The sequence below is a fragment of the Clavelina lepadiformis genome, chromosome 7 (assembly GCF_947623445.1).
Source record: "Clavelina lepadiformis chromosome 7, kaClaLepa1.1, whole genome shotgun sequence".
Lineage (NCBI taxonomy): Eukaryota > Metazoa > Chordata > Ascidiacea > Aplousobranchia > Clavelinidae > Clavelina > Clavelina lepadiformis.
This window is the reverse complement of record NC_135246.1, coordinates 14,458,781-14,469,590: the sequence shown is the minus strand read 5'-3', so window position 1 is coordinate 14,469,590 and position 10,810 is coordinate 14,458,781. Positions and strand designations below refer to the sequence as shown.

Here is a 10,810-nt window from a genome sequence, read left to right as displayed (position 1 = left end):
AACTAGCAGAATTTGGTAAATAAGTCAGTGTCCAAACCATCACATATCCTTTTTCGCCAAAATACTATTTTTATCTTTATGTTTGCTTCTAACCGTCCGAATACACTGTTTGGCACTTCCTATGAAAATATGCCATTGTTTAGGGTTCTTTTCTATTCCGTTGAAACTTTCGCGCAAAATTCAAGGGGTTTCAGTAGCCTGCACCTGATGCATTTGCAACGGGCAAGTGCTTTTAACGCAATGACCTACGCAGATCATATAGGGTTTTATTTTACTCTAGATTCTCAATTTCCGATGTTTTCGTTGTTTTATTGGGCTTGGCGTTGAATGAAAGATGTGACGAAATTCGACGCCTTGTTCGGAAATTTTCTTGCACTAGTCATTCGATTTGACAAGCTAATGGCCAATACTCGACGCAAATCGCTTAATCGTCTGATTGTTCGCCAACTACGGTTTCCAGATTGAGCCGGTTTTCGTGAATTCAGTCGGCCCTGCTCGCTTTCCGTTTTCTGTAGCTATCGCTTTGATGCGGAAAAAGAATCGATGAAGCATTTGATCTGGACGTTCATTGCATGAAAGAAATATCTTGCCAACCCGTAGCTCTTTCACGGTTGTACGTGGCACCATCAAAATGGCACTTGGCACAGGATTTAAAATGACTTAATTGAAATGAATTCTGCTTTCCTGTAACAAGACCAGACGCTTTTGAATGCGCTTACCGTCTTTTTTAATTTGATTTGAATCGAGATATGTTGTAGTGTATCAGATTTTAATGATATTGGTACAAGATTTCGGATTTGCGTGAAAATTTTCTTAACACCGCAAGGCTGTCATGGGCAGGTACAGTCAGTACAAGTTCGTAACATTTTGCGTGTGAAGTCTTAAAAGACACTGGGTACAATGAAATATCTAAATGGCGAAAGCTGACCGTTTCATGTGCTATTTATAAGTGACACGATTTCAGAAAACAAAAGTTGGTTTCCAGGGAACACCGCACTCATATACGGAGAAGCTACCGCCGCTTACTATAAACAAAAATACACCATGAATTAACATAAAGGTTTGTTTTTATTACGCGATCTCCGTATACATGATTACCATAGTTCGTCATATCGATGCAGGCTTCTTATAAATCGCTATATTTGTGCAGAGAGACGAAAGGGTACAAGCACGACAAAGCAGGCTGCAGTTTTGTACAAAGGACCAGAAAAAAATCACTACAAATGGATCACCTTTTTGATAAACACACAAAAATGAACCTACCGGTGTAACTACAGTATTTCTAAACATCATTTTACGTAGGCATTCAGACATCGTGTTAAGTGACCAACGGCATAAAGTGAGCATTGTGCGGAACAACGTGTTATATATGCGACAAATTATATCTATCTACACAATATCTCGCCATTAACCAATAAAGGATAGAATATTATAAATATCTTAATGGATAGGTGCTTAAACATATTTATACCTTGTTTTTGGAAGATATATTCCGTAAGAAACTTCACGTATAGGCCAAAACGTAATGGAGCTAAGATACTGCAAACACGATTTCGGTAAAAGCGACATACAAAGTAAAGATACAGAGCATATATTATAGAGCGAAGGCGGTAACTACACAGGCTTAAAGGTATAATTGAATATCAATTCGAATACAAACGTAAGAACACCAAACAAATATCGAGAAATGACTACAAGCATGCCTTTTTACAAGTTGATGGCAGAATGCGAAGTGCCCGTTTATCAGAAGATACGTAAAGGTCAAAATATGTACATTTGATCGGTGGTGGATGTATATGATAAGCTTGTATAAGTTCTGTTTAGACAATGTAGAAATTCAGCACAAAAATCCAAGCGGCGCGGTAGGGATTCGAATCCAACACCCGGTAATGTTGTTTCGCGTTGAAGATGAGAATTTTCGACTTCATCAATCAAGGCACGGTGACGTGAAAGGGACTTCCCGGAATGTGGTCATCGCCCCACTTAACAATAAGCAGATACTCTCCAGATTCCTTTGCAGTGTACGTGACCGTGTAGCGACGTTGACCGACGTGCTTCACGTGAACTTCCTCGCACGGAGTTACGGGCCCGTGAACACCGACCAAGAGCATGTTACTCCCTAAATTAACAAGAAATGATTGTTGGAACAAGTTTGAAAGAAGCACACGATAATATAACGACTTTGGATGATGTTACGTACATTAAATAGCAGGCTGCGTAGTAGGCTACTTTAATGTACCAAAAAATGTGAATCAATGAAAAATAAATACCATTGAAAAACCTACCAGCGTTACTGCAGTCAACTGTGAATAGATTGTTATCGCCGACCTTTGCGTTTCTCAGACCACTGCCGTATGACCTCACCTTTGCAGCGTCTGATCTCAAGCGAGGCTGGAAAAGAAACAAGTATTAAAATCGACATCGAGCACAGAGAAAAAGCAGCAGACTTTCAGGAAGGGTATAGAGGGGGAATGTACATTATTTTGGAGACCGTCAGAGGTCTTGAGTAATTAGGCATTGTTGCTAAAGCAAAAGCAAACGACGACATACCGAAGATTTATTACTCTTTCCGACTCCTGTGACACGCACGGGGAAACAACTTCCGGGGATGTGGTCGTCATTAAATTTGACAGACACCTCGTAATCGCCTGGAGATAAAATAACCCGGAATTAAACCGTGCAAAGGCCGAGACCGCACACAGGGGAGCATTGGTCTACTTGCATTTAAATTAATTATTCTTCAACAAACCAGTGCAGTGTGAGTTACATAATTCATTACTAAATGAGTCGGTTTTAACTGAATCGCCCATTAACTCGCTTATTTAGGTGCAAGGTGTTTAAGCAGCAGTCGTTAGTAGAGAAGGCGAAGTTGAAATTCATACCAGGTTCGGTGACAACATACGACACTCCGCATGATCCGTCCTTTCTATCCTCGAAGTTGATCTCCGCCTTTGACGGTCCTTCCACCGCGATGGAAAGTCCGCCGGCTCCCGCTTCCCTGGTGTAAATACTGAACTCCGCTGCAGAAAATTAGAATCACAATTTAGAAAATACGAATGATTTGACGTTTCTTCTGTGAATTTAATTTTACCTAGTTTGCTATTATTTGTTTTGTTATTGTTACCTGGCACGTTGACGGTTGCCTCTTCGAGACCGGGTCCGCGAGCCGTCACTTTACCGGCACCACCTTCACCTAGCGGTCCCACTGTGAACTGGAAGGGACTTCCGGGTACATGGTCATCCAAGTATTTTACACTGACCGTATGGACACCAAGTTCCTACAAAAACATGGTCTTTCTAGTTGAGTTTCGAAACTTCGTTTAATTAAAATCATTGATTTTGAATGGAGAAAATTCATGGTACTTTTTCTAATTCGGTGACGTATTTGCTATCCAATCGCATTCGAGAGATTACGAAAACATTGGCTTTTTAACACAACCGGAAGTGTAGCAAATGAACGGTATTCACGACAACGGCTACAGCCGACAAACCAAATATGGAATATAATCGAGTTAGCGTGACAAACAAAACCGTCCAGTTGTTATTATGGCGTGAAGGGAAATGCACCAGTTGAGCTTTGTGACGTAGGAGCTACACCACGCTTCCGGTCACTTATTTTAGATGTTACGAGTTTCGTTCGACTGGATTGCACAAACAATTAGCACATTGGTCAGTTTAACGCCATGCTCGAAAAAAAATGTTTACGACTTACGGCTTTTCAAAAAAAGCTGATATTTTCGATATGTAATTGATTATGTAATACATTGTATTGTGTACTCTCTTGTATATTGAAACTTCCAGGGTGGGCCCTATGTGCTGTAAGAACTGTAGTAAATTCTATGAAAACTACTTGTGAAACAGAAATATTTACTGCGCTAGCTCCGCTTAATTTCTTAGCCCTATAACCGTATAAAATCTTCACCTGTCCGACCGAATAAAAACAGAAAGTATGGAGTCATGAATATGCTATTATGCTCCCATGGTACGGATGGGAGTCTGTTAACTCATTTCGGTAATCATTTGGTAATATTGTTGCGGTGCGTTTTGTAATAAAATCTTTACCCTCGGGACGAATCGGATGCTGTAGGTATCTTCCGATGATTGCACGATCTCCGCTGCGTCCTTGCGGCCGCTCGGACTTTCAACTTCAGCGGTGAGATTGGCGATTCCGGTCCCTGCAGGAGTAAAATGTCAAAATTTGCATGATTTCCCGTTTCACATGAAACATCATGACACAAAGACGGTTCTTAAAGACAGGCACTACAGAAACTGGAAGAGGAAGTGATGGTAAAGCAAAGGAAGATGAAGATGCATTTTGCCTTTGGCTCGGACTTTCTGCTCGTAAGTCCCGAAATGCTCCTGTTTGTTTGTAAAGCGAGGGACAAAATTAGATTGAGAAGAAGAAGATGTAAGTTGGAGGGAAGAGGGAGAGCCTCCGAATCTCTCTTCCACCATGCTCTGGGACTGTGTTCCTCCTGTCGTTGAGCTTCGATAAGACGTCTGCTCCGTACGACTGTAGGAGCGATAACCGGAAGTAGAGGAGTTGGACATGACGGATGATGAGCGCTGCTCCGAAGAAGAAGACATCCTTCCCATCCAGTTCTCTGGAGGTTTAGGAGAAAGAGGAGCAAAAGAGAGCAAGAAGTAAACAAAAAGTTAAAAAATAAAAATTTGCAGATAGGGCAACAGCAGGAGAAGAGAAATTAAGACAGAATTCCGGCAAAGTTGCATCTGGTCGCAAGAAATAAAAATGCCTACCTGGAATTTTCAAGTTCAAATCGCAAGTGCTTCCAACAGTAGCGGCGGGTGCCGCTTTCTGTTGTCTTGTAATGCTCTCCTTTTGAATTCCGCTGTCATCACCTAGACAACGTATTTGCAGTTATGAGTAGCAACAGCTTAGAGGAACTAAACAATTGCTCGATTGGAATTATCTGAATGAACCTGTGCACTTCACTGTGAATGGAGAACCTGGTACATGTTGGTCGGCGAATTTCACGTTGGCAATGTAATTGCCAGTTTCCTGTGGAGAGTATGTGACCTTGCAGATGCCATCTTGCAAATCTTCGCAGTTAATGTCCACCTTGCTTGGCCCCTCGATCGAAAGACCGAGTCCGCCATAACCTAGAGAAAACAGTGGTGTTTACTTCGTGATTTTATCGTTCTACCAAACATCAGCAAAGTATCAACAATAGAAACATATGAATGCATGTCATTTGTCACAGTCACAACGGTAAACAAACGTGACGATACCGCACAAATATTTCGCTTAAGTTTACCTGCTTTTCTGGTGTCCACCATAAACTCGGCCGTCTCACCAGCTCTTGCTTTCTCGCAACCATCTCCGTAAACTTTGACCTTGCTTGCGTCACCAATCTCCGATTCGCCGACCATAATGTGGAAGGGACTGTTGGCCACGTGACGTCCACGCTTCTTGACGCTGACCAAATGTTCTCCTATCTCTTTGGGTGTGAATGAAATACCTGGGTATAGTAATGACACGCCTGGTGTTATTTGTATTAAAGTATTAAAAGTACGTGCAAAACGCGGAAGTACCGCGAATAGCAATGCTCAGCGGACTCGTGAAATCTGTTTCAGGAAAAAGAGCTTCAAACGCTGCGTTTCAGCGTCATTAAAATATCGCTGACGATATTCGTGACCACTTTTGCGTAAAACAGATATTTACTAAGTATGAGACAAAGCACTGACAAAAGTACGTTACGCTTCAATCACGCATTAATGTGAGTACGAACCGATGTGACCGTTAGGAAGTCTCTTAAGCACGCAATCTTCCTTCCTTCCGCTCGGTGATTCAATCGATGCCGTCAGCAAGGACAAATCGTTTTCGTTTATCTTCAAAGTGACGTCACTGGTGGTTCCGTAAGCGAGTTTTGACTTGCGTTGGTCTGGTCCAGCTGCGCAGCAAAGAATAAATTAGAACTGAGTGAAGCTGGAAACCACCAGGAACTTGTCATGGTCGGTTTTGTGGTTATTAAATGTTTTTAAAACATTTCGACATAAATCGACAAAGCCTAAAGCATACACAAATTAAATCTAACTTTTTTTGAGGTGTCGACATCAACAATTTAATTCTAGTGATGATGTCCAGCTTACCCGAAATATTCGCGGTGTAAGGGGAGCCTGGAATGTGTTCGTCGTCAAACTTGACAGTGACCAAGTATTCTCCAGGTGCCGTGGGCAGGTACGACACGGAGCAGGTACCGTCTTTATTGTCCTCGCACGTTATTTCAGCCTTGGATGGTCCTTCAACGGCCAGGGCCAGGCCGCCTTCATAAATAAAACTTGATTTTAGCTCTGGAACTTTTAAACGAGTTTGATATTCGTGCGTATTTAAAAACAAATACCTGCGCCGGCATCCTTGGTGACGATGGTGAAGTTGGCTGGTTCGTCAACTTTACCGGTGACAAGTCCTGGACCGTATGCAGTCACGTGACCAGGAGCCATCACGTCAGCATAGAACTGAATCGGGCTGCCTGTAACATATCGTATGATATTAATCACAACCATAACCTAAATAGCTTGCGTCACTGTAAGTGTAGTAAGTATCTATCTAGATCTTGTAGCCTTAAGGGCTGAGTTAGACAAAAATATTGAATAGGTTGAGACAACGATATATTTTCACCTGAGATGTGTTCATTGTCAAGGAGGATTCCCATCTCGTGCAAACCTTTCTCGTGAGGTTGGTATTGGATCGTGATTGTTCCGTCTCCATTGTCATGGATCGTTGGCACCTCCTTGCGACCGCTTGGTGTTGTGACTTCACCTGGAAAATAAAGAAGCTTTTTGAACATCTCTTCAACATGATTACAGCGCGATCAAAGCCGAGTGAACTATTTTTTTGTTCAACTTGCAGAGTTAATCGAAAAACATGAGTTAAGATTTACTTACTTGATAGTTCTCCGGGCCGAGTCGGAACTTCAAAGGCAAGTTCAACAGGTCGCAATGCATCTGGCCCGTCCACTTGTTCGACAGCCTAGAACAGCGATAATCAGAAAATAAAAGTTGCAAAATATTTATGGTATAATGCTCACAAGACGTTTCGCAGGGAGAAAAAACTTTAAAAGTGAAACCAAGCGGGTAAGGTCAGATGGGTCACGTTACATGACGCAACTTCACACGCACGGTGTGACGCAAGCAAGAAAGAGTCTCATAGCCATGCAAATATATTTCCTGCGCATTATAAACTCAATGAAGAGAGTGCATTTCGAATCGAAAACAATACCATCCTTTTTTCCAAAAGCAGAAAGAAAAAGAAAGGAAGGATGTGTTTTTGCCGTTATCCTGATAACATTAATACCGGTTCATTTCCGTTCATGTAGGAGTAAGCAGGGGCGGCTTCACTCATCTGTACCATGTCCTCGTCGATCGGAACTTGCTTTCTGCCTGGTTCGGCCTGATGCGCGATCACGCGAAAAAGTGGACGGACCAATCACATTCCAATTGTGAGTGCGGGCAGTGAAAGTAACAAACCAGGCAAAAAAACAAACACAGTCATATAAGCGAGGAGTTTAAAAACCATGCAATTTGTATATGTTTGACACACGTTGCTGTTGACGCTGTTCTAAGCGCGACTAATTGACGCATTAAGTTACTTCAACTATTTTTAGCATTTTTCGTCAACTAAATCGTCAAATGAACGCACAGTCAGTGCAGCGCGACCAACGACCAACATGCACGTATTTACATTTTAACTCTTAAAATAGCACAAGTCGGGCCAGAATCTCACACTACAACAAACTCGTACCTTTACCCTCCAGGGACTGTCGGGCACTGCTTCTCCTCCGAAGTGGATGTTGACGGTGTAGTTTCCAGCCTCCGGTGGAGTGTAAAAGATGTCAAATGTCCCGTCTTTGTTTTCGACCACATCTGTGTCTAGTTGGCCGCCGTCGGGTGTCGCAACAGCGCAAGAAACCTTGCCCGGTCCGGCACCGTTCGGGTCAACCGTGATGACCGATTCCTCGCCGATATAAACGTTGGGTCCGAGACCATCGCCTGTTAGCGTTGATCAATTGTTGGTTTGTCAGTAGGTCATTTAATTGAAAAGCAACATAAGCAAAAGCAAAATTATTTGATCGAATTATCCAACAAAGTACTGTAATACGTTAGCTGAGAAAAAACGGGTAAAGTTTGCAACAAGAAAATACAAGAAAAGAAGATACGAAAAGAAAAAGCGACTAACGCAAATAACTTACGTCTTTTTCCACCGAGGAAAACTGAATGAAAGAAAGAAAGGTTTTGAGGACAGAGACAAAGCAAAGTTGATACAAAAATGTATCAAATGCACAAGAATTGAAGAAAAAAAAACAAGTCTCCCGAAGCAAATCTTCGTTTAACTGAAGAAAATACCAGCGCTATACACACCTGACACGAGGCATTTGCTTGCATCGCCGGATGGCACCGTCCTGATGCGGTATGGAGAATATGGGATTTCGTCACCACCGTATTTAACAGAGATCGTGTATCGTCCAACTTGGTCCGGTACGTAAGCGACGGTATATGTGCCGTCGCCGTTATCACGAATCGAAGCTTTCTTTGGTTTGCCTTCGGGGTCCTAAAGAACAGTAAACAGATGTACAAGATGTTTCAATCTTTTCTGTTATATGAAAGATTTTCGGTAAAAACTTTCCCTCGTTCATGAATGTTGCATTTGTTATTAGTTATTACATTGCAATTTGCAATACGCGTTTCGGTATTATTCAAAAGCAAAATAATAATCACATATGATTAGTTTTCATGCATAATTAATAGGCAAAAAATCATTCTGGCGACTAGTTATGTCTGAGATGTATTTATTATGGTCGCAATGCTGTTAGCAAGTGGCGGTTAACAGCATTAACACAAACCATTGAACTGCGGCATATTACTGGTTATTCCAGGAACCTCGCAATTCTGGAAGGAACGTTGGGTATGGATCTATGATACAACCATCGCAAGTTGCAGTTTGCAGGGAAAAACGTAACTTTCTGCTTGAAAGTTAGTAGAAGTTGCTGGAAAGATTGTTCATGGAATCATGAAAAAGCTTGTTATTGCATTGCAGTTAAACGCGAGGTGAGTTGTTTTTCAAGACACCAAGATCACCAGAAAGAAAGAGAGAGAAAGTGCGAGGGAGTCGAGGGAAATCAGCGAAGAAGGCAAGACCAAACAGGGTCTGTTTGATCCGATGTACATTTCCAATGTTGCAGCCGAAGAAACTGTTGCCATGGAAACTTACGGTGGCCTGAACTTCTCGTGGAGCTGCTTCCTCGGAGGGAACATCATCATTAACTCCGGATCGGGCGGGAGTTCTCTTGGTAGGGGAGATCAACTCTTCTTGGATTGGCTGACGACGCCTTGGGCTACCAGTACCGGAAGAACCCTTAACAGCGCCCCGTTTTGTTGGGGCTTCGTTTACCGGTGCCCGGACCCTGCCTTTAGGGACACCGACACCGGACGCAGATTTTACAGGACTAGTTTTCGTGGGTGAACGTGACGTGGGCGAAATAAGATCCTCGCTAACTGGCGCGGCCGATGCCGGTGGCATCTCTGCCGAGTATTTCTCACGCTTAGGATTCTAGAATTGACGAAAGTTTTTCATTTTTCCGAACTTAATCCCAAACTGAAGAAAATTTCGTCCGCGATTATGACCTAACTATGATACTTACAGTGACTTGAACGGCCAAGACTCCGTCACCAGCATCTGTGGCGTCGATGACAAATTCGACAGGCAGTGAAGCGGGAACTCCGGTTGCAGCCACGCCAGGACCGCTGCATTTCACCTAAACATTTAACAATTACTTTTAACCGACTAATGGGACGGCGTAAACAGTCGGAAATAAACCTACAATGCAATATAAAATGGAATCGCAAAAAGAAACATACGACGGTAAATCGGACATTTTCGAATAATTTCTAGAGCGTGTACTAAAATATAATGGTTAATATTTAATAATTATTATTATCAATGAATAACCAGACAACTGCATGGTCGGAACTAGGAGCCCAACCTGGCCACAAAATGAGAAAATATTACGAGGTTAATGATTCAAAATAGTATAAAATAGCGATTGATTAATATAAAAGTGACATTCTTACTTTGCTAGCGTCATGAGTAGGTTGTACGCGGACACGGTAGGGACTTCTGGGGATCTCATCGTCGGCGTATTTGACCTGTACCTGGTAGGGACCTTCTTTGGTTGGAGTATATCGGACAGTATGGGTACCGTCGCCGTTATCTTGGATGTCGACCGGCTCCTTAACACCTAGCAGCAGGATCAAGTTAAAACAATAATTCATTAACAGTCATCAATATGTTAACGTTTTTTAACCGTCAGATAATCTATTGTTTACAAACTAGTACCGGTAAGTTAAATTCTATCAGAACACTAACTTCTTGGGCCTTTGACGGCGACATCAAGCGGCGCAACACCGGCTTTTGAGCAGTCAACCGTAAATTCTTGAGGAATGTTGGCACGAACACCTGGTGAAATACCTGGTCCGTTGCAGGTCACCTAAACATGAAGTTGTTCTAACCGGCTGCTTTGGGACAAAAGTATTGCAACAAATACTTTTGCAACGTAAAATGCAAGATGACTCGGATAAGGACAAAGTGATGATCATAACATGGGGTTTACCCACCTTTGTTGGGTCCACTACGTCTTTGACATTGACAGTGAAAGGAGATCCGGAAATATTTTCACCTCCGTAGGTAATGTTGACTTCATAATCTCCGGGGGCGGTGGGATCGTATTCTACCGCGCATGTGCCGTCCTTGCTGTCCTGCAAAACAAAGGCAAAAAAGTTTTACAAAATCTGC

The 10,810-nt window shown here is 42.4% G+C and overlaps 1 protein-coding gene across 11 annotated transcripts in view; it reads right to left on the bottom strand.

Annotated features, from left to right (window-relative positions):
* Nucleotides 1–1,049: 1,049 nt before the first annotated feature.
* Nucleotides 1,050–10,810, bottom strand: part of LOC143465424 (filamin-C-like) — a 29,399-nt gene continuing 19,638 nt past the window's right edge. For 5 of the 11 annotated variants that reach the window (XM_076963689.1, XM_076963688.1, XM_076963693.1 and 2 more), the window contains 23 exons: nucleotides 10,633–10,773; nucleotides 10,385–10,505; nucleotides 10,090–10,256; nucleotides 9,660–9,773; nucleotides 9,230–9,568; nucleotides 8,380–8,569; nucleotides 8,211–8,231; nucleotides 7,763–8,010; nucleotides 7,316–7,411; nucleotides 6,907–6,991; nucleotides 6,641–6,781; nucleotides 6,363–6,491; nucleotides 6,112–6,285; nucleotides 5,751–5,912; nucleotides 5,277–5,480; nucleotides 4,942–5,121; nucleotides 4,759–4,860; nucleotides 4,063–4,175; nucleotides 3,125–3,278; nucleotides 2,883–3,020; nucleotides 2,551–2,648; nucleotides 2,286–2,391; nucleotides 1,050–2,119 (listed from right to left, as the gene is read on the bottom strand). In XM_076963689.1, coding sequence (XP_076819804.1) covers nucleotides 1,932–2,119; nucleotides 2,286–2,391; nucleotides 2,551–2,648; nucleotides 2,883–3,020; nucleotides 3,125–3,278; nucleotides 4,063–4,175; nucleotides 4,759–4,860; nucleotides 4,942–5,121; nucleotides 5,277–5,480; nucleotides 5,751–5,912; nucleotides 6,112–6,285; nucleotides 6,363–6,491; nucleotides 6,641–6,781; nucleotides 6,907–6,991; nucleotides 7,316–7,411; nucleotides 7,763–8,010; nucleotides 8,211–8,231; nucleotides 8,380–8,569; nucleotides 9,230–9,568; nucleotides 9,660–9,773; nucleotides 10,090–10,256; nucleotides 10,385–10,505; nucleotides 10,633–10,773 — 3,411 coding nt within the window. In that variant the 3' untranslated portion in view covers nucleotides 1,050–1,931. Of the gene's footprint in view, nucleotides 2,120–2,285; nucleotides 2,392–2,550; nucleotides 2,649–2,882; nucleotides 3,021–3,124; nucleotides 3,279–4,062; nucleotides 4,176–4,245; nucleotides 4,605–4,758; nucleotides 4,861–4,941; nucleotides 5,122–5,276; nucleotides 5,481–5,750; nucleotides 5,913–6,111; nucleotides 6,286–6,362; nucleotides 6,492–6,640; nucleotides 6,782–6,906; nucleotides 6,992–7,315; nucleotides 7,412–7,762; nucleotides 8,011–8,210; nucleotides 8,232–8,379; nucleotides 8,570–9,229; nucleotides 9,569–9,659; nucleotides 9,774–10,089; nucleotides 10,257–10,384; nucleotides 10,506–10,632; nucleotides 10,774–10,810 lie in introns of those variants that run through there. The other 6 variants (XM_076963692.1, XM_076963695.1, XM_076963690.1 and 3 more) reach the window with 6 other exon arrangements.